The following is a 23,968-nucleotide window of genomic DNA, read 5'->3' as shown; positions in this document are numbered from 1 at the left end:
GTTGATATCATTTGAAATGGCTTCATTTTAACGGATTTTAGGACTGTTGTACTTTTTACAACACGCGAGTTCTCGTGTTATGAAAGTTGAAGCGAGTTGCGGAAGGTTAAGCTGATATGATATAGTACGGGAAGCTATACTTTATGAAAAATTCCTCTTAAAAAGCATCAATTGCGGAGAACACTGGTTCTGATGATGCGTTTCAACTTGTTTTACACAGCTCTGCGAAAAAATATGTGGGAACGTGGTTATCGTGGCTTCTCGGTGGGGGGTTGCTTGTACGAATCTGTTTTTTTCCCTCGCGTAACAAATTGTACATATATCGGCTTTGCTGTTCTGCATACCAAGAAGGGCTTTTCGAAAATAAAATAATATGCAGGTGGTTTCAGCAAAACAATCCTACTGAATTAATTTATTATGATTTTTTCATGATGATAAAGTGATCTAAAAGTATTAGCATTAAAGCTTTTTGTTCAAAATCTATTGTTCATTTTAACATAACCTGACGGTTTATACTTATTTGAATTCATTACTTCTGACATTTTTTATTCAATTGATTATTTTTGATTTTATACTAAATTTTATATTTTTTCATGTTTGTCTGGTAAACAAACATGTCAATAACAACATTTGGCACTAAGCCAATTAAAAAATAGTTTCTTATTCATCGGTAATCCTTCTGGAATCATTTTAAAGCTATGATTTAGTATCTTTTGGTTATCAGATTCGTTGAAGGTTTGTACTTATGAGCTATAACTGCCGCATCCTACATAAGAAGGTGTTGCTGTTCTACATATGAGAATCAAAATTATCCGCTTCCTGCAGCATATTCCGGAAATTGGGTCGACCGTTTGGGATGAACCCATTCTTTGCACCTCCACCGGCCGCAGTCGCCCCACCCAGATGTCCATTGGCCAAGCTCACGTGGTGGCTGATGGTTGGCACGACGCCCGGTACATCAGCGTCCAAATCGTGAACGATGGCGTCGGCATTCTTCTGTGCCGACTTGCGACCCTGCTGAATAGCATTTTTAAAAGTTCCTATTTTTATAGGGGTAATACCCCTGTTGGGCTGGCTCAGAACCTTCTGGATGTTATCACGAACGATTCGTTCGAACTCCCGCTGTACCATAGGGCTGTCAGTGTCGCCATCGACCTTGAAATCATACCAAATTGATCGGGAGGTTAGTTTGAGTAAACGTCTTCGTCAAGCTGACGTAGCCGATGCTAAATTTCTGTACTTGAACTCATCCGGTCATCCATTATTCATCGCTAGATGAAGCAATTATGGCTCAATTTGAATATAATGTCCAGCTTGGACGAATACATGCGCTGCATCAGGTTCAATTCAGCAACCTTGAACGCAGACAGTGAAACATTGTGCTTCTGCTCAGAAAGGGGGAGGCTTCCAATCGTGAATAATAGATGGCCGACGACAACGTCGTTCGAAAGTCAAATATACTTACGATGGTCAACCGTCCAGCGGTGTCCATTTCCTTCAGCATAGGCAGAGTTAGTTCCCGGAACAGCTCTAGCCGCCGCCGGAAGGAAGATACGGTATCGTCCAGCCGGCCTCGGCCCAGTTGGAGTTTTGAACAGTCCAGCAGAATTATGGGCGGTGTTTGACGATACTGAATATTAGAAAAGAAATAATTTGTCAGAGATGTCGATGAGTTGAATAAGAAAATGAAAAGTTGATACACTCAGTCATTAGTAAAAGAGCATCAAATTATAGGGCAGAAATCTCAAATGGGAAATGGTTTTGGTAGGCTGTTTCCCTATATTGAAATACAATCGGCTCTCCAACAATATGATTAATAAGAATTGGAACAAATAATAAATATCAAATCAAAGGAAGGTTCCTAATAATAAAAATTACATATGCTCCGTGTTGTAGAAGCACTTTTAAGTTCTCTTAATGTAATTTCCAATTTGGTGCTCCTGTCGCAGAGCGTTAATATGTAAAAGTGCTAGTCTGATACACACAGATGTGACTGACAGTCGCAATAAAAGAAAAATGAGTAGATGTTTAACTTTTACATATTACAATGTGTCGTTAATTACTTTCTGCTCGAATTCCCGCACTTGTCGCATATCTCTGGGATATCCATCAATGATGACCCCTCGTTTGTCGCTCAACTGGGCCAGTTGATTTTCTATCAATTGTTGTAATGACTTCTTAGGAACCATCTCACCGGCTGTAATTGCTTCTTTGACGGCATAATTGTCGGTTCCAACCCGTGGATCCGATTCGGCTATCGCTCTTAGTAGCCGTCCCACGCTACAATTGAACGAAACAAAACATTGTCATTAGCGATCATAAATCTCCATACTACCGTGCACATTGGAATACCTGAAGTGGCCCCACCCCGGATTGACTCCAACTGTCTTCAAACAAAGCGTTGCCTTATTGCTACCTGGCCCGCCGATAACCCATATAATCGGCGGAATCTGACCCGGCTTCAGGGATGTGGGTCCAACGGGGCTATCCTGCCGCGCTGCTACCGCAGGCACTTCCAAACTGTTTGCACGTGTTTGCTGCCGTATTAATTGGGCAGCATTCGGCACGACTACTGCTGCTACTAGCGGGGGCGAAGGCGAACGGTTACGGCTATTGATTTCTACTTGATGAGCCGCCGAGACCGGAGCTGCAATAACTTTATTTTGACTAGGTGCCGTTTCTACGCTAACTATACTGCCGGGAATGTCGTCTACGCCCCTACCCATACCTGCGACTCCGTTCAACAGCGCTTCCTGATTTTCCTGGGCCCCGAGAATGTCGAGCACAGCCACCCGGAAGTCTTTGTACACCTCGGAAGGGGCACGTTCACCGTTGATCTGGAAAAAGCAAATTAGTTCCGTGGCCTAGTTGGAAGGGTAATTTCAAGCAAGAATACTCACTGCAATTAGCATATCACTTTGATCGAAATAATCCGCAACGGGCATAACATTTTTGAAGAAGTTTTCAAGCTCCATCTTGGCAAGCGAGAGCACCACGTGGCCAAGCTTAGCACCGTAGTCTATCTGGCGCTGGAGGATTGTTTGGCGCCAGGATATCAGTATTACACCGTTGATCACTTGGATCTGTATGGGAAAAAAGCGTGAAGTTTTCGTGAAATTTTTACGTGAAGTGATGTGACATTTTGCCTTTAATTTTATTACGCCAAACACATCTTATTATATTTTTACTTCCTATAGAAACAACTTTTTGGCAATATGCTTCAATTTTGATCTATCTATTGTTTTTGGTTTGTTATCTAATTTTTCCGTTATACTTAGATAATATACTTGAATGGGGAAGCTCGAAATAGGGACAGTTAGCTTTAACCTTTTTCCTATAGTCAACAACATTAGCTCGCGGATCGGATTTATTTGTATTCGTTCTGAAAATTAGTTCCATCCATATGTAAATACCTGTACGTCAGCAATGTGATCTCTCTACTCATGCTAATAATACCGTAGACTATTTTTGTAACACATGCATGTAACTCCATGAATTAATGATTAGGTGCTTCTTATCCTAAACGTAACAGATAACTACTACACGATAGCATTGATAGTAAATTACTCCAGTTGGTTACTGTGTTCATGTCATGTGAAGGGATTTAGAGGAACTGGTTGAAGGGAGGCTTACCTTTTCGGAGTATTCCACCACGTCCCGCATAGAACGTGGATACCCGGAGACCAGGTAGGTTTTGGCAGCAGGGGACATTTTCATTTCGAGCATTAACACTTCGGTTACAGTCCTGGATGATAGCTGGGAGAAATCCTGCATATCTGCTGAGGCGAAAATAAAGAAATGATTGACGTGAACAATTGTTAAGATTTTCTATTCAAGTTGGTGCTATCGAGTTATAAAATGTCATAAACAGTATGCTTTATTCCGAGGTCAACAGGTATTTTTTTTAGTAAACTGTTACGCTTGGACCCGCGTTTAAAGTAGGGGAAATATGGTCAATATGTGCTCCTAAGCAAACTTATTAATATAACGGCGAGTTATGCATTAAAATATTTTCGAAGTGTCTATATGTTTATATTTTTATTATATGGTCAAGAAATTTTATTTCAAAATAAGTATTTCCATCTAAAATTAACAATGCTGGGCACCATCCCAAAATGATCATCAAGATAATCCACAATTGTTCACTAAAATTGTCACACTCTTTTGCACACAGTTAGTGTAAGTCCTATCCTTTACGGTAGTATATTTCGGATTTTTTTTTTGTGGAAACATTTTGTATCTAATGAAAAAGCAATTAGAAAATTGACGATGAAAATGGCATTGAAAAGAGCCAAAAAAGTGTTAAATAATTATTGGCTTCAGCCGCCTTGATCAAGGAAACATGGGTGCGCTGCGCATGGTTATACAGATTTCTCCTACCGAATTTCATATCGTTCAGTGTCCACCAGATTGCTCGAAACACAAAAACTGGGACCACACTGGGCATCTCGATTCGATATCTCTTTTATATGCCAGTTCAGATGGTCGATGACTTGATTTGCATGAGATGCACAATGCTAAACCTGATTTTTGATAGGACTCGAGATGTGTCATACGCAAAAAAAAATGTCCAGCTTATCAAAGCTCTTAACGTATTTCTTATTTTTTTTTTATGATTTACGTAATTAGTGTAAAGTATTTTGCGTAATGTCTGAAGACCTGACCAAAACCATCTAACGTTGATTGAGTCCGACGTAGAAATTTCAAGATATACTCTCAATTTCTCTCTCTCTATTTTTCTAGTTTTTGTTTATCAAATTCATTTATATCCATTGTAACTACTCAAACAGGCACGGTAAATGCTGGGTAAAGCGTACCATTGGTTCTTTGCGTACCTGAAGGAATTAAATAGACCCCATCTCGCGGTCCTTAGCCTCTTTCCCAGCAACTCCTATCCCTATCACCCCGTGGTGCTGGCCGCGATACGAGCAACCTTAGGGAAGATCGGGTAACCAACTCCGGTGCGAACTATGGTCGTATGCTGACAGGGAAGGGGGGTTTACTCCTCTCCGGAGGTGCAAATCTTACTGAGCGTCTGTTCTCCATGTCAGGATCGGCTCACAACAGCGTCTGTTCTCCATGTTAGGGGCGGCTGATCATCGTCCGAGTGCCAGCGAGGGACTCTAAGTGAAACTGTGCATCATGGTCCACCGGGAATAAGGAGGAATGGTCCTCCGGAAATTTAGGGGGTTTGGTGTCAGGCCCTGCAAGCCAGCCTTAAAAAAAACATAAGCAACGAACAATCAACAAGAGAGTACGGACCGGAACTATCGGCGAAGACCACTGCGACGAAAAGGGACTAGCGATTGGAAACTCGGTTCGTGGAACTGCAAATCTCTCAACTTCATCGGGAGCACACGCATACTCGCCGTGGATTCGGCATCGTAGCGCTGCAGAAGATTTGTTGGAAAGGATCAATGGTGCGAACGTTCAGAGGTAATCATACTATCTACCAGAGCTGCGGCAACACACACGAGCTGGGAACACCTTTCATAGTGATGGGCGACATGCAAAGGCGCGTGATCGGGTGGTGGCCGATCAACGAGAGAATGTGCAGGTTGAGGATCAAAGGCCGGTTCTTCAACTTCAGCATAATCAACGTCCATAGCCCACACTCCGGAAGCACTGATGATGATAAGGACGCATTCTACGCGCAGCTGGAACGTGAGTACGACAGCTGCCCAAGCCACGACGTCAAAATCATCATAGGAGATTTGAACGCTCAGGTTGGCCAAGAGGAGGAGTTTAGACCGACTATTGGGAAGTTCAGCGCTCACCGGCTGACGAACGAAAACGGCCTACGACTAATTGATTTCGTCGCCTCCAAGAATATGGCCATTCGCAGCACCTACTCCCAACACAGCTTTCCACTTCGGTACACCTGGAGATCACCACTGCAGACAGAATCACAAATCGACCACGTTCGGATTGATGGACGGCACTTCTCCGACATTATCGACGTCAGAACATATCGTGGCGCTAACATCGACTCTGACCACTATCTGGTGATGGTTAAACTGCGCCCAAAACTATTCGTCATCAACAATGTTCGGTACCGACGACCGCCGCGGTACGACCTAGAGCGACTGAAGCAACCTGATGTCGCCACTGCATACGCGCAGCATCTCGAGGCGGTCCCTCTTGAGGACTGCTGGAATACAGTCACATCAGCCATTAACGACACAGCGGAGAACAACGTCGGGTATATGGGACGAAGTTGATGGAACGATTGATTCGAAGAAGAGTGTAGACAGATTCTGGAAGAGAAAGTCGCAGCGCGGGCGGTCGCGCTGCAGCAAGGTGGAACATTATAGATGGAAGCGGAGACAGCAGACCCGCCTTTTTCAGGAGAAGAAACGCCGCCTGGAAGAAGCGGAGTACGAGGAGATGGAACAGCTGTGCCGTTCTCAAGAAACACGCAAGTTCTATCAGAAGCTCAACGCATCCCGCAAAGGCTTCATGCCGCGAGCCGAAATGTGCCGGGATAAGGATGAGAGGATCTTGGCGGACGAACGTGTGGTGATCGCAAGGTGGAAGCAGCACTATGAGGAACATCTGAATGGCACTCAGAGTACAGGCAGTGAAAGTCAAGGCAGCGGAGGAGATGACTACGTCAGTTCAGCGGAAGATGGAAGCCAACCAGGTCCCACCTTGAGGGAAGTTAAGGGAAGTTGTTATGATTTTTTCAGCAAAGTTAGACAACTAAATGGTGATTCTTAAGAAAATGTGCACAGTAAAAAAAATTTTTTGCCTTTAAAAATATCATTTTTGTCACAAAAACTCAAATATCTCAAAACCCTATCTTTTTCGAACGTAATTTTTTAGGAAAACGGTCCATTATATTAGCTATCTACCATAAAAATTTGGTGATGGTAAACTAATAAACAAAAAGTTATGACATTTCAAACATTTCACAATTTTCACATTTAGTAAAAAAAATTTTTCTGTGTAAGTTATTTCGAGAATTGCAGTTTGATGCAGATTTTATTGTTAAGGGACGTGATTTAAACAAGTTGTTTTCATGATATTTTGATTTAATTATTCATAGCATCTATAAGAAACTTAGACACGATCCAGTGTTGTGATCAAAAGTATTGATAGTGTCATAATTTTCATTGCACGTGACTGGCGAAAAATTCTTTTAATAGTGTTGAAACCTGTTGATAATAACGTTGATAGAAACATATCAGAAATGTTATTTTTAAGACAAAAGCTGCAAAATCAAAGATTTATATACACGTGTACGTCTATAGTTTACCTGCAAAAATATACCTCTTAGAGAATAGACTTTATGATCGGGAGGAAACGGGTATCTTCAACAACAACAAATGCATGATAGGTACATACCATGACAATGCTCACGAAAAAGCAAAAAAATTACTACTACTAAGGTTGTTAAAGATCTTATAGTAATTTTTTCTTCAGTCAAGCAAATGACACCAAACTAGTCAGTAAAAACTTAAAAGTGATTTTGTTTATTGAAATATTACGAACAACATGAGTAGCCGCTTTCTCAACTGTTGTAGGCCGTTTGATGGAAAAAGTGTTCAAAAGAGTTACGAAATCTCACCGAAAGCACCATAGATAAACTGAAAGCGACTGGTTATGCTCCAATGTCCACATTGAATACAAATTTACGCATTTGCACGTCCTGCCGTCTAAACGTTGACAAAAGAGCAATCTGTATATCATCGGTTGAGCAGAGCGCAGGAAGTTCGAAAACGACAGCAACTGAGGAATTGCCAGATGTATCGACAACAACTGAGGAATTACCAGAAGTATTAAGTGCTGAGAGCCTTGCCACCGTACCATCAGCGAAATCTGTTTCAACAAATCAATCGGAAGATGAGTGTATCCAAAAGGTCAACATCGAACGCTTTAACGAGGGCATAGCTGGGATAAAAGTGACCTGATTAAATGGAGTAAGATGGACTACGTTTATTACCCGGAGAAAAAATACCGTGAAATAAACGAAGCTGTACGAAGAAACCTCTTCAAATTAGGGACCTGATGATGTGGAAAATACAGACTACGATGAGGTAATTATAAATATGAAGGAAAGGTTCTCGAATGCAGCCACGACAAGGAAAGAAAAATTATTGATTTTGTCGATGCTGCCAAGTTCGTGGTCTATTCATGATGCCATTGGTGAGTTCAAAACTAATAGAAATACAGTAAAAGAGGCAAAACAATTGAAGAATAACTGTCTTTCAACCAAAAATACTAGGTCTAGTACTGCATTAACAGATGAGACAAAAGAAATAGTAGTTCAATATTTTGAAGATGATGAAGTAAGTCGAGCTATGCCTGGTCAAAAAGATTATGTATCAGTAAAAAAGATGGAAAGCGTCAAGCAATCCAAAAACGATTAATGATGACGACTTTGAAAGAAGCGTACACACGCTTCAAGGAAATTCACGATAATATTAAAATAGGTTTTTCCTCATTTGCAAGCCTTCGGCCAAGGCAATGTAAGCTTCTTTCCAATTCAGGAACACATAATGTGTGTGTGCACAACCCATGAGAATATTAATCTTATTTTACATAGTTTGAAAAGAATCAATTTAACAAAGGATATTAAAATGTTAACTGGTAGTCTTTTGTGTGAAAATACAACATCAAATTGCTATCTACGATCTTGTTCGGATTGTCCAGATTCTTCATCATTGGAAAATACTTTATTCGCTGAGTTTGAAGAAAAATATATTGATCAGTTATCATTTGAGCAATGGGTGACCACGGATAGGTGTGACATAGAAACTATTGTAAAACCTGTAGATGAGTTTGTGTCATATTTTGCTTGAAATTAGAAAGCTTAATCCCTCACGATTTCATTAAACCAGAACAATCCAGCTTTTTACAAATACGAAAAATACATTACAAAATGGTGAATTTTTAGTCATTTGTGATTTTTCTGAAAATTACAGCTTTGTATTGCAAGATGAAGTGCAGTCCCATCACTGGAACGTACAACAAGCTACAATTCATCCATTCGTTATTTATTTTAATGGAAGTACGCAAATTGAACACTTAAGTTTTATTATAATTTCCGAAGATTTAAGACACGATTCAGTATCCGTAAACTTGTTCATTGAAAAAATGATTAACTTTTTACGCGTTGATAAGCATAAAGAAGTCAAAATGATATATTTCATGTCTGATGGAGCAGCGTCGCAGTACAAAAATCGTAAGAATTTTTCGAGCCTATGTCAATTTTTTGCTACATCACATGGCAAAGGTCCTTGTGATGCTATTGGAGGAACAATAAAGCGCATGGCCACAAGAGCAAGTTTAGCCAAAGAACGTGAGCATCCAATTAAAACTGCGAAAGAACTTTTTGATTGGGCAAATCGTAGAAAAGAAAAAGATTTAACCAAATTATCATTTTGTTTTACTACTACTGAAGAGTACGAATTAAAGGCTTCAGAGCTCAGCGAGCAATTTAATAACGCGAAAACGATCCAAGGAACCCAAAAATTTCACTGTTTCATTCCATTGTCGGAAAATAAAATTAAAGCAAAACTATACTCAAACTGTGCTGATAATAATTCAAAAGTGTTCGATATTTTAAAAATTTGAATAAAAATAAATAAAAATAAGTATTAATAAACTGTTTTCATGATATCAGAACCCAGACCAAAATTCTAACCCAAAACTCTTAGAGTTGCTATAACAACATTGTGGAACTGGCACATGGAATGTAATACTTAGGATAATATTAATTCATTTGTAGTTACTGATACATATAATATTTATACATATAATATACATAATAGCGATGAATACATAAAGATGGAATATCATACAAACAACTTGTTTAACTCACGCAAGGCCCTTAACAATAAAATCAGCATCAAAGCTGCGATTCTTGAAAAAAATACACGGAAATTTTTTTGTTTGCTATATGTGAAAATTGTGAAATGTTTGAAATGTCATAACTTTTTTGTTTATTAGTTTACCATCACCAAATTTTTATGGTAGATAGCTAATATAATGGACCGTTTTCCTAAAAAAATTACGTTCGAAAAAAGATAGGGTTTTGAGATATTTGAGTTTTTGTGACAAAAATGATATTTTTAAAGGCAAAAAATTTTTTTTTTTTTACTGTGCACATTTTCTTAAGAATCACCATTTAGTTGTCTAACTTTGCTGAAAAAATCATAACAATCGAACATTCCGTTTTTGCTGTGCAGCTTTTAAATATTTTTGAACCACTTTCACACACACCCTTTTGAAAAGTTAGTCGTGACTCAATATGAAGATTTGATATCGAAAATGACGATTTAGATGAAATTGAAAACTGTGCAAAGTTTCAACTCAATAGAAAATCATGAATTAAAAATTTTCTTAAATTTTGATGCTGTTGCTTGGAATCGCTCGGGTTATATGCCCCATCTACAAGAAAGGCGACAAGTTGGAGTGTGAGAACTCTCCAGCGATCACCATCCTTAACGCCGCCTACAAAGTGATATCCCAGATCATCTTCCGTTGTCTGTCACCATTAGTGAATGAGTTCGTGGGAAGTTATCTAGCCGGCTTCGTTGACGGCCACTCGACAACGGACCAGATCTTTACTGTACGGCAAATCCTTCAAAAATGCCGTGAATACCAGGCCCCAACGCACCATCTATTCGTTGATTTCAAGGCGCCATACGACAGTGTAGACCGTGTAGAGCTATGGAAAATTATTGACGAGAACAGCTTCCCTGGGAAGCTAACCAGACTGATCAAAGCAACGGTGGATGGTGTGCAAAACTGTGTGAAGATTTCGGGCGAACACTCCAGTTCGCTCGAATCGCTCCGGGGACTAAGACTTTGCTGGTGATGGATTTTCGTGCCTGTTGTTCAACATTGCGCTAGAAGGTGTTATGCGGAGAGCCGGGTGTAACAGTCAATTTATCTGTTTCGCGGATGACATGGACATTGTCGGCCGAACATTTGCCAAGGTGGCAGAAATGTACATCCGCCTGAAACGTGAAGCAACAAAAGTTGGACTGGTGGGTAATGCGTCAAAGACAAAGTACATGCTTGTGGGCGGAACCTAGCGTGACAGGGCCCGCTTGGGAAGCAGTGTTACGATAGACGGGGATACCTTCGAGGTGGTCGAGAATTTCGTCTACCTCGGATCCTTGCTAACGACTGATAACAATGTTAGTCGTGAAATACGAAGGCGCATCATCTGTGGAATTCGGGCCTACTACGGGCTCCAGAAGAAACTGCGCTCAAAAAAGATTCGCCACCGCACCAAATGTGTCATGTACAAGACGCTAATAAGACCGGTTGTCCTCTACGGACATGAAACACGGAAAATGCTTGAGGAGGACTTGCAAGCACTCGGAGTATTCTCGAGGCGGGTGCTTAGGACCATCTTTGGCGGTGTGCAAGAAGACGGTGTGTGGCGGTGAAGAATTAACAATGAGCTCGCCCAGCTCTACGGCGAACCCAGTATCCAGAAGGTAGCTAAAGCTGGAAGGGTACGATGGGCAGGGCATGTTGTAATAATACCGGACAGCAACCCTGCAAAGATGGTGTTCGCTTCCGATTCGGCAGATACGAAATGTCGTGGAGCGCAACGAGCGAGATGCGCAGACCAGGTGCAAAACGACAAACAACCCATGCGAGCGTGGGGCGTATTCAAGGATGCGGCCTCGAACTGTGTATTGTGGCGCCAAATTGTTGATTCAGTGTTATCTGTTTAGATGTAGACTAAATAAATGAAATGAATGAACTACTTAAACAGAACTACGAATTTTTGCTGAAGAAAAGTAGTTTTTCGCTTTCAAATGGTAATTTTAACTCAAATCGCCTGATTCTTTTCATAGGATTTTGAAATCTTTTGTAATCTTGATCATCTGTACAAAAAACCAATGAAAATAATTGTTTATAGTCAAAACGATACACCACGCACTCGTTCATGTACTGTTCATGTTCGGTAGTCAACGGACGGCACCGTACGGTCATTTTCATATGATCTATATAGGGGAAATGTTCGGATCTTCATCTCACTGAAGATATATAAATCTCATCGCGAAACAAAGAAATATGGCAACAGTTTCACAATTAGGATCCGCCAAAGCGACCGTGTGCCACTCAATCGGCAACAACCTAGGCGACGAATAAAGGATTACGATTGGAAGCTTGAAACATGGAACTGCAAGTCACTATGCCTCGCTGCAACTTCGGCGCGGTAGCGCTTCAGGAAATCTGCTGTACAGGACAGAAAGTGTAGAGCAGCGGGCATTGAGCGGCTACCTTTTACCAAAGCTGGGAATCAGCTTCATAGTTTTAGGCCAACGCGTGATTGGGTGGCAGCCAATCAACGTAAGGATGTGCAAGCTGAGGATAAAAGACCGTTTCTTCAACTATAGCATTATCAACGTGCACTGCACTGCCCACTAGAAGGGAGACCCGACGACGAGAAAGAAGCGTTCTACGCACAGCTGAACGCTCATGTAGGCGGGGAGGAAATGCGTAGACTGGTCATCGGACCGGATAGTCTGCATACCGCATTGAACGGCCAACAGTTTATGTTTTGTGAGATTCTTCTTCTTTTTGGCATTACATCCACACACTGGAACAGAGCCGCCTCGCAGCTTAGTGTTCATAAAGCACTTCCACATAGTTATTAACTGCGAGGTTTCTAAGCCAGGTTACCATTTTTGCATTCGCATATCGTATATGATACTTTTATGCCCAGGAAAGTTGAGACAATTTCCAATCCGAAAATTGTCTCGACCGGCACCGGGAATCGAACCCAGGCACCTCCGCATGGTCTTGCTTTATAGCCGCGCATCTTACTGCTTGGCTTAAAAGGGCCCCAGTGAGATTATGAAACGTAAATTGCACGTAACTTATCAAAACAAACTTCATTACTTGTTCAAACAAACAAACATCACGACTGATTAATTACTTTTCGAAATGACATTACACTTACTACAACGTCATTAAGCTTTTGTTCGACTGTTGGTAATTTTGTTGAGTAATGACCAACTACCCCATTGCAGCTATTCAACCAGTATTATTCAACAACGTTCATTTCATTTATTCAGACTAAGGCCGAAGTGGCCTGTGCGGTATATAAGAGTCTTCTCCATTCGGCTCGGTCCATGGCTACACGTCGCCAGTCACGCAGTCTACGGAGCGTCCGCAAGTCATCTTCCACCTGATCGATCCACCTTGCCCGCTGCGCACCTCGCCTTCTTGTACCCGTCGGATCGTTGTCGAGAACCATTTTCACCGGGTTATTGTCCGACATTCTGGCTACGTGCCCGGACCACCGCAGTCGTCCGATTTTCGCGGTGTGAACGATGGATGGTTCTCCCAGCAGCTGATGCAACTCGTGGTTCATTCGCCTCCTCCACGTACCGTCCGCCATCTGCACCCCACCATAGATGGTACGCAGCACTTTCCTTTCGAAAACTCCGAGTGCGCGTTGGTCCTCCACGAGCATCGTCCAGGTCTCGTGTCCGTAGAGGACTACCGGTCTAATGAGTGTTTTGTAGATTGTCAGTTTGGTACGGCGGCGAACTATATTCGATCAGAGCGTCTTGCGGAGTCCAAAGTATGCACGATTTCCAGCCACTATACGTCTCCGAATTTCTCTTCTGGTATCATTTTCGGCAGTCACCAGTGAGCCCAAGTACACAAATTCTTCTACCACCTCGACTTCGTCACCACCGATGCAAACTCGCGGTGGGTGGCTCACATTGTCTTCTCTTGAACCTCTTCCGTTCATGTACTTCGTGTTGATGACTAGTCCGATCCGCTTGGCTTCCCTCTTCAGTCTGATGTAGGCTTCCTCCATCTTCTCAAAGTTACGTGCCATAATATGTATATCGTTGGCGAAGCTGGACGGACTTATTGAAAATTGTACCACTCGTGTTAATCCTTGCTCTTCGTATACCCCTTCCAAAGCGATGTTGAATAGCAGACACGAAAGACCATCACCTTGCCGTAACCCTCTGCGGGTTTCGAAGGGACTCGAGAATGCCCCTGAAACTCGAACTACACACATCACCCGATCCATCGTCGCTTTGATCAACCGTGTCAGTTTATCCGGAAATCCGTTTTTGTGCATTAGCTGCCATAGCTGGTCCCGATCGATTGTATCATATGCGGCTTTGAAGTCGATGAATAGATGATGTGTGGGCACGTTGTATTCGCGGCATTTCTGCAGTACTTGGCGAATGGTGAACACCTGGTCCGTGGTGGAGCGTTCGCCCATAAAACCCGCCTTGCTGTTGGTGCTAGTCGACGGCATAAAATTTGGGAGAGTACCTTGTAGGCGGCGTTCAGCAATGTGATTGCGCGGTAGTTGCTACAATCCACCTTATCGCCCTTTTTGTAGATGGGACACATGACACCTTCCATCCACTCCTGCGGCTTCCTCCTCCCAAATCTTGGTAATGACCCAGTGCAGCGCTCTAACCAGTGCCTCACCACTGTATTTAAATAGCTCTCCTAGTAGTTGGTCAACCCCAGGGGCTTTGTTGTTCTTCAGTCGGCCAATCTACTCCTGGATTTCTTGGAGATCTGGAGCCGGTAGAATTATGTCCTGCGCGCGTTCCCTCAGGTCCATCACCATACCGCCATCTTCGTCTGCCACATCGCCATTCAGGTGCTCTTCGTAGTGCTGCCGCCACCTTTGGATCACCTCACGCTCGTTCGTAAGAAGGTTCCCGTTTATGTCCATATCAGGCTGTGGCACGTGGCCCTTACGTGAACGGTTCAACTTCTCATAGAACTTTCGTGTGTTATTAGCACGGTACAGTTGCTCCGTCTCTTCACGGTCTCGATCTTCCTGCTGACGCTTTTTCCTCCGGAAAATCGAGTTTTGTCTGTTCCGCGCCTGTTTATATCGTGCCTCGTTCGCCCTCGTGCGGTGTTGCAGCAATCTCGCCCATGCTGCATTCTTCTCTTCTACTAACTGCTCACATTCGCCGTCATACCAGTCGTTTCTCTGATCCGGGGGCACCGTGCCAAGTGCAGCGGTTGCGGTGCTACCAATGGCGGTCTACCTAGTCTACCGTCTTGTAGCCGCCCAATGTTAAGCCACGGCGTCCGACTTCGACGCGTGTTGTACACCGTCGAGAGTTTTGAGCGCAGGCATACTGCAAGTTTGGGGCCCTCCTTAGCCGTGCGGTAAGACGCGCGACTACAAAGCAAGACCATGCTGAGGGTGGCTGGGTTCGATTCCCGGTGCCGGTCTAGGCAATTTTCGGATTGAAAATTGTTTCGACTTCCCTGGGCATAAAAGTATCATCGTGTTAGCCTCATGATATACGAATGCAAAAATGGTAAACTGGCTTAGAAACCTCGCAGTTAATAACTGTGGAAGTGCTTAATGAACACTAAGCTGTGAGGCGGCTCTGTCCCAGTGTGGGGATGTAATGCCAATAAGAAGAAGATACTGCAACGAGGTAGTGGTCGGATTCAATATTCGCACTGCGGTAAGTGCGGACGTTCGTGATGTCGGAGAAGAATTTACCGTCGATTAGAACGTGGTCGATTTGGTTTTCCGTTTCTTGGTTAGGTGATCTCCATGTGGCCTTGTGGATATTTTTGCGGGGAAAGAAGGTGCTTCGGACTACCATTCCGCGGGAGGCTGCGAAGTTTATGCATCGTTGGCCGTTGTCATTCGATACGGTGTGCAGACTATCCGGTCCGATGACCGGTCTATACATTTCCTCCCTTCCTACCTGCGCGTTCATGTCACCGATGACGATTTTGATGTCCCGCAGTGGGCATCCATCGTATGTCTGCTCCAGCTGTGCGTAGAACGCTTCTTTCTCGTCGTCGGGTCTCCCTTCGTGGGGGCAGTGCACGTTGATGATGCTATAGTTGAAGAAACGGCCTTTAATCCTCAGCTTGCACATCCTTGCGTTGATTGGCTGCCACCCAATCACGCTAAGGCGCATCTTACCCAGCACTATGAAGCCGGTTCCCAGCTCGTTCGTGGGGCCACAGCTTTGGTAGAAGGTAGCCGCTCGATGCCCGCTTTTCCACACTTTCTGTCCTGTCCAGCAAATCTCCTGCAGCGCCACGACGTCGAAGTTGCGGGGATGTAATTCATCGTAGATCATCCTGTCGCAACCTGCGAAACCTAGCGACTTGCAGTTTCATGTTCCAAGCTTCCAATCGTGATCCTTTATTCGTCGCCTAGGTCTTTGCCGATTATATCGAGTCGCATTATCTCTTATATTGTTCGTAATTATTGGTTTTCCAGGCGGTTTATTGGGCCTGCGCAAACCTCCTGTCTCGTCGGAGGGCCGTCGTGTCAGGGCTGTTTAGCGTCCCCCTTCAAACCAGGACTTGGGCTTGTGCGGCACACGGTCGCTTTGGCGGAGCCTACTTGCGGATACATGCAGCTTTTTATAGAGGTTTAACAGGGCCCACTGTCAAACCCCACCACATCCTAGGCAGGCGCCACAACTCGCAGATGGCCTGGGGAGGGATCGTCAAGCCCTTGGACATAGTCCCTGCTGCCCCAACGTATGGTTTATATTTTATAGCTTGGCGCTATCCAAGGTGACAAATAAAGTCGATTGTAAACAAGAGGGCTTGGGATTCAAATGTCGTAGGATTGATACCGGTATCCTGTACCCAATTTATTTTTCATCTTATCTCCAGTATGTTGAACAATGCCTTTAGTAAATGCAGCATTGTAATGTTATTTACGTATTTCGAAACGCAAGATCAAACAAGCTTGATCAGTAAGTCGCAAACAAGTTGAACTAACATTATAACTGGTTTTCGAACAAAGTTGTTGAATAAACATCATTATCGACTATTCAAGTAAAGGTGGAAAGAGATTGCTATTTGTTGATGAATAAATACTCCATTTTGGGCGAAGAATGTTGGAGCAAATGCTATTATGTATGATAGTATAATTGGTGGCTGAATAAATCTGACAATACTGATGTTTATGCAACTGTTACTGGGGGGACGCTGTTACTGCTTCAGACCTTAAGTCATGGGCTTCCGGAAGTACTTGAGTAGCAAAGTATATGTCAGATTACAATTCTAACCTCAAAATGAATTTAGCGTTTCAAAATTACTATTCGGAGGACATATTAGGTTTTGTCCGGCATTTGTATGGGGGCCCATCACTGTGCGATCGTGTGCCGCTTAAAGCCCACTTCCCTCCAAGCTGTCGAGTATCTGTATGTTTTAAAATCCAGATGCTGAATAAGAAATGTTTTTCCCGCAAGTAATACCTAAGATGGCAGTATCATCCCGCTGGATAGAGATCCACGGCCTAACAACATGCTGTTCACTTGCCATAAGACGAGTTCGTACTAACTATCTCATTTAATTCCACCACTTGATTGTAACTTTAACAGATACGTATTTCAACCTCAACAGTAATACCGTCTTCAGTGTCTCGTACTCGTCTTATGGCAAGTGAAGACATTCCACTAAAAGCCAAACATTTTATTTACCAACATGCTGTTCCCGAAACTTCGAAATGGAGGGGATGGGGAGTTTGGTTTGGATTGACAATGATGTGTAAGCAATGCATTGCAATATCACCCGTAGTCCCATTGCAAAGGGAAATCCCATTACGAAATGCTTCATGTCCAAATTTCAAAGGGTCATATCCCGAGTAGCACACAAGTTCCAGGTCAGTTGCTGCAACTTATAATGCGACCGAATTTGATGTTCATGACTGGTTACATATTTGGATTCAATTTCTTTTTAAGAGTACATATGTGGAAATTGCATAGATTTCATAACGATATTTTGCTCCCAACTTATGCTCGGGTACAAAAAAATGACCGGTAAGTAGTGTACTTTGTGGTGCGATATCCTTCCATTCCCTGTACTAAACATATGTACTGAACTCTTTCTTCTAGTTTTACAGAAATCACTACAATCAACAAGGGATGAAAACTTGTATCAAATTTAAAACCTAGTTTAAAACTACCAAAAATCCAAAAAAACGAACCGAGTCATGAAAGCTACACTGCTTGCGAAGTTAATAGGGGGCTGACCAAAATTTGTTGAAACATTCCTTCGAACATGTGAGTAATGACTGTTTATGGAAGCTAACCAAGCAATCGATGCATTGCAATGCTGCATCTACTAATACTTTATGCTTTATGTAAATTGAGTACCATGTACTGCAGTTAATAACTGAACAATATTTGCCCTTAATAAATATTTCAGCTCACTATCATCAAACCCATGCGTTAATAGGAATAAATCAAGCCGTATCGAAAATCGATGAACCCAGACAATCAATGGACAAACAAGGCGGTTTGTGAGTATGTGAGACGAGAGTCCTTGTAAAGGGAATGAACCAACCAACCACATCAGTGGCGAAATCGAACCGGCTGCGGTGAAAAAAAATTTGCTTGCACTTATTCGATGTCACACCGTTTAAGTCTACGAATTATTGATGCATAAAAAGAGCCAGACAATCCCATTCTTGAACGGGGTCGACTGGCACATAACGATGACTCACCGTTTCCGATGGCGTACTGTTGGAGCAGATCCATCATGTTGATGTGGGTGACCCCGCGGCGTTCCTGCATCAGCGTGTCGCAGTGGGTCACTTTACCACTACCGGGGCCACCGAGCACAAAGATGACCGGTACCTTTGGCGGGTCGAATTTGACCTTGCCGGTGTTGTGCATTCCGGCGTTGATCGGGCTGCCGCCACGGAGCGTCGGCGAGCGAACGATGGCCGCACGTGTGTCGTCGCCTCTTCCGCCACCTTTCCAATCTGAGTCGTCCACCTCCTGTGTGGTGTTGCTTTTGTCTGTTGGGAGGGGAACACAAGAGAGGGTTGGAATTTGAACCGTTAGTCGTGATTTGGTATTTTCCGAAAACTGATAAGCTGTGACACCCTGTACACATGGTCTAGCATGAATATTGACTCCGTTACCAGGAAAATATATAATGTGGTGCTACTTTCCTCGACGAAACAAGTTGACAGATATAGTTCGTTAAATAGTCCAACGAAGCGAAAACTTGTCTATTTCTTCGAGTGAAGTAATTGTTTGTCGAACGTTTTCATGTGTACGGGACCAGATTAACGGTAGGCAGACCGATTCTCCGAAATCAAAAAAAAAGAAGCAATCTTTTGACGGCACATTTTTGAATCAATCATTAGGTCATCAAAGATTGACGCGTTTCCAAAGATATACCCAACCAGCAGATGTTAGATTATGTTACAATTCTTTTTAAGAACATACTTTCATATATAGGATATACACAAAATTGATAGATTATTATACAAATCCCAGAATAGGCTATAGGCCTATAGGTATACCTAGCGTAGCTGGCGCCTTTTTCACGCATTATAAAAATGAGAAAACAGAGAGGTCAAAATAGCACTCTAGGAGGATAGATTTTACTATTACCATTAGTTCTTATTTGCGGTAGTTTTAATGAATTGCAGCAGTATCTATTGAACATTTTTTATCTCGGTTTAATTTTTTTTAGCTTAGCGAAAAACAATGTTGTTTTCAATAACTCTGGAACGCAATGATGTTTTTTGTCGTTATGCACAACTTTCTAGAATAAACCATAGTGCTAAAATCATTTTCAAAAAAGTTATGCTCAAAATATGATTTTTGGGGGTCATTCATACAAAACGTGCTCTAACTCGTTACAAAACCGTTAATCCAATATTGTGTCTTCAGAAAAGATGTTCCAATTCATATTCTTTATAACATTGCAGTGGACAACTACCGTGACATGCCCTATTACCGTGGGGTTAAGGACGTGTCCACAATAAATTCGCTATATAAAATTCAATTTGTAACAATCACCCATGAAAACTATGTCACTTTAATCAATATTAAATACATTTGAAGAGAAAAATATGTTTTGTACTTCAACTCATAAAAACATGAAGAAAATAGTATTCGACATTTGACTTATGAATATGCCTAATACCGCGTACATTCCGAAGAAGATTCCAAATACCGCGCAGAAAATTGCCTAATACCGTGCCCGTTTATTTACAATAAAATGTGTTAATAATTGAATCATATACAAATTTCAATTAAATTATTAGGTCATACATACTAAAAAAACGTTACTACTATTTACTATTATACACAGATACCTACTGGGAAAAGAATCATTTCCTTGGGAAGTTAGCAATTTCTCAATATTGACGGTTTAAAACGAGACGGTGAAGTCGAGTCAAGTACTAGACACTGAAGACGGCCTTACTTTTGAGGCCGAAATACGTATCTGTCAAGATACAATTAAGTGGTGGAATTCAATGGGATTGTATAAACTCGTCTTATGACAGGTGGGTTTAAAAGCGTTTATTAATTTTTCAAATAATTTACTTCACATTTCTTGAAGACAATGGGAGGAGGAGTATCAACTTCACGGTATAGCCTAGTCACGGTAATAAGCACTACTGGCGAAGAAGATGGCCTAATACCGCGACAATTGTTTTTATCAATAAATATGCAAAAACAAGAAATTTAAATGCCATTTCAGAACCCAGCTCACTTTTTATAGCTGTAAAACTGGGCTCAATGAGATATTGGAAGTAAATATCATTTAAAAATCAAGGAAATATAACCATAATTTTAAGCGTTTTGCTAAGCGGATGCAAATTTTGGCTGGTCGAACCATACATTTTCACATTTATTTTTTAGCGCTCCTAATTTACGTCACAAATTCCCACAATAATAATTTGCTAACATTTTCTGATATATGTTTGTGTATTTCACCAAATAATGTGATGTGTATGACAGACAGTACCTCTATATTCATCAATTTGGATAAAATCCACGGTATAAGGCAATGCGCGGAATTAGGGCAGGTCGCGGTACTGCTTTTGTACATCTGCGTAATTTTTTTTATATCATACCGCCCTTTAAGGTGGATAGATCATGATGTTTTCTTATCAAAAGAAAGCCCAAGAAATATCCTTCAACCCTCCTGAAGACATCATGACTCTAAAATGTAGTTTTCAGGTCGAAAACTAAAAAACGTACGTTTTGGGGGCTTTTGAACCAGTGTGCAACGGTACCGAGCGAGTCGAATCAGTCCAGCGTCGCGTCCTTCGTTTTGCTCTCAGAAGGACACCTTGGAGGGACCCCCATCGATTACCTGACTACGAAAGCCGTTGCCAATTGATTGATCTAGAACCCCTGCATATCCGCAGAGATGTTTGCCGAGCACTGACCGTCGCCGAAATGCTGGAGGACGGATTGTGAAACAATCTTGTAGGAAATAAATATAAACGTGCAACCCCGGCCGTTGCGTAATAATTCAATGCTGTGACTCTCGCATCGCCGCATTAATTATGGATCATGGAGTGCTATTCATGGCTTACAACGCGTATTCAACAGAGTGGTATCAGTGTTTGATTTCCATTTGACTCATAAATCAATGGAGACACATGGTAGTTTAGTCCCATGGGTATGGCGCAAAAACCCAAAATCTGATAAATTCAAAAAAATATATCTCAAAAACTAAAAAACATTCCATTCTAATTTTTGAATATATTATGTAAAACAGTCTAAAATTTCAAAGCGCGCTCCAAAGAAAAGCGGAAGCAGCTGAGACACCAATGAGCCCCAGAAATACTCGCACGGAGAAGCGAAGTAGGGACTCGCCAGGAGTGCAGGAAGTCCCGAAGAAGCAGCGGAACGTGCAAGATTGTGCTAGCGTACTGAAGAAAGGCGTCAAGAACGGTGATTAGCAAACAGTGGAAATCCAGCGGGAGAAGAGGAAGAAGCAGAAGGAGAACGTGAAAAAGAAGAAGGAGCAGAAGAAGAAAGAAAAACATCACTCTTCTAGTGAGAGGGTCAAGGGGGACGCCTTGATAGTCGAGGTGAGCGATAAGACGACGTACGCAGCGCTCTACGGAAGGTGAGAGAGGACCCAGTGCTCAAAAAGTGGTGAGGACTAGGCGTACTCAGAAGTGGGAATTGCTGTTCGAGCTGAAGGATCTCACGGCCAGGAGCTTGGCCTTCCGGGATTTCTTAGGTAGTAAAGGAAACGTAAGAGCTTTAACGCAGGAGGCAGTGGTCGAGTGGAGAGACCTGGACGAGATCACTACTATGGTTGACGAACTGAGGGATGCACTGACCTCACAATGCACGCTGGGCGAAGTTCAGATGACCATTCTGCTAAGGAAAGCGTACGGTGGTAGACAAGTAGCAGCGATACGACTACCGGTAGACGCTGTCAACAAAATGATGGAGGTGGGCAAGGTGAAAGTCGGACGGTCGGTGTGTCCGTTTAGACTCAACCTTCGAACCCCAAATAGATGGAGCGATGCTTCAAATGTATGGCATTTGAACACCATGAGCATTATGAGCATTAAGACCGCACAATTCGTAGTTGCTACTCCATGATTGACTGAATTTGCGAAATTGTACATAGAGCACAATGAATGGGGCTTGGGATTAGATATCTATTCTCAATGTACACGTTTCAGGAGCTCAAATATTTTAAGTCAATAATGGCGCCGGCCACGTCATTATGGTTATATAGGAAGGGAAGGAGCTTGTGAGCCCTCCTTATCCGTGCTGTAAGACGCGTGGCTACAAAGCAAGACCACCCAAGTAACCAAAAGTTCCTTTAAGAGTACGTTTTTCGCTTAAGCAGCTCAGTGAAGCTGATTAAGCGAAAAACCTACTCTTAAAGGAACGTTTGGTTACTTGGGCATGCTGAGGGTGGCTGGGTTCGATTCCCGGTGCCAGTCTAGACAATTTTCGGTTTGGAAATTGTCTTGGCTTCCCTGGGCATAAAAGTATCATTGTGTTAGCCTCATGATATACGAATGCAGAAATGGGGGATGTAATGCCAATGAAGAAGAAGGAAGGGAAGGATTGTTAGTCCGACTCACTAGAGACCGTGTATACCTCTGCTTCTCCATGATTGTCTTGGGATAGGATATCGTTTTAGTTACAAAGGGCGATCTATCTGGTTTCATCGTACCGGAGGACGGAAACGACCATATGACGGGTGGCTTCCAATGCGCTGCCTACAAAAAGGCGACGGTGGGTCGAGATTAATGGAGATCGTTAAGTTAAGTCTCAATCATTGCGACACTGCACAGCAATTGTTGTGGCAGTCGACAACAGAAGCAATGTGTTACGTGGGAATTATTGCTGAACCGTACCGGATCCCTTCTGAAGACTATAACCTTAGATCACCAGGCGATCCGGTATAGTGTTGGAACACGAACGCTGACGGTACGACGAGAGGTAAGGTCTCAGAGCCAGGAGACACTTTCAGAGGGCAATGTCTGAAATGGTCAGAGAGGAGCGAATCATAGTTACTATGGTGAAGTGGCAGCAGGAGTGGGACAATGCCGATAATGGAAGGTGGACCCATCGGTTCATCCTCAACGTGTCGACGTGGGTGAGTAGGGAGCATGGTGAGGTAAACTTTTACCTTACACAGTTCCTTTTCGGACACGGTTGTTTCCGCCAACATTTACACCGGTGTGGCCATCCGTCATCGCCATTCTGCCCGGCGTGTATCAACGTAGAGGAGACTCCAGAGCACGTGGTATTCGACTACCCGAGGTTTGCGGAAGTACGCAGAGGAATGCTGGACAACATCGCAGAGCGAATGTGTCACGATAAAGGCACTTTGTATGCGGTAAGCAGAGTCATGACGCAAATACTGTCAGAGCTGTAGCGTCGATGGAGAAGCAAATAAGCGTCGGTTTGGAAAGAAATCCAGTACAGTAAGCAGTGTTTGGCATCGGGTTATCAGCGAACCGGAAGTCTTCTGCTAACCGGAATCGTCGGACCGACCTAAGCACTCGAACCACCAACCTGCTGAAGAAAGAAGAAAGGCGAAGGAAGTGCTTCGGGTATGTAGGGCACCGCCAGTGCGGACGTCATCCACCGGAACTGTAGGATCACCTATGCATCCGAAGCCGGCGCAATGCGCGAAAGCGTTCCCTGCGATAGCTGCCGGTAGTCGGGGCACCATCAGTGCAGAAGTTTCCCTCACCGAAACTGGTGGATCA

The 23,968-nt window shown here is 42.9% G+C and overlaps 1 protein-coding gene across 9 annotated transcripts in view; it reads right to left on the bottom strand.

The window, feature by feature from the left end:
- Positions 1–392: 392 nt before the first annotated feature.
- LOC134213291 (adenylate kinase isoenzyme 5) overlaps positions 393–23,968 on the bottom strand; it is a 69,979-nt gene continuing 46,403 nt past the window's right edge. For 5 of the 9 annotated variants that reach the window (XM_062692222.1, XM_062692216.1, XM_062692217.1 and 2 more), the window contains 7 exons: positions 18,467–18,763; positions 3,634–3,779; positions 2,901–3,083; positions 2,353–2,837; positions 2,064–2,280; positions 1,466–1,630; positions 393–1,155 (listed from right to left, as the gene is read on the bottom strand). In XM_062692222.1, the coding sequence (XP_062548206.1) occupies positions 790–1,155; positions 1,466–1,630; positions 2,064–2,280; positions 2,353–2,837; positions 2,901–3,083; positions 3,634–3,779; positions 18,467–18,763 (1,859 nt within the window). In that variant the 3' untranslated portion in view covers positions 393–789. Of the gene's footprint in view, positions 1,156–1,465; positions 1,631–2,063; positions 2,281–2,352; positions 2,838–2,900; positions 3,084–3,633; positions 3,780–4,106; positions 4,180–18,466; positions 18,764–23,968 lie in introns of those variants that run through there. The other 4 variants (XM_062692223.1, XM_062692224.1, XM_062692220.1 and 1 more) reach the window with 4 other exon arrangements.

The sequence above is a fragment of the Armigeres subalbatus genome, chromosome 2, assembly GCF_024139115.2.
Source record: "Armigeres subalbatus isolate Guangzhou_Male chromosome 2, GZ_Asu_2, whole genome shotgun sequence".
Classification (NCBI taxonomy): domain Eukaryota; kingdom Metazoa; phylum Arthropoda; class Insecta; order Diptera; family Culicidae; genus Armigeres; species Armigeres subalbatus.
This window is presented reverse-complemented; position numbering and strand designations above follow the sequence as displayed.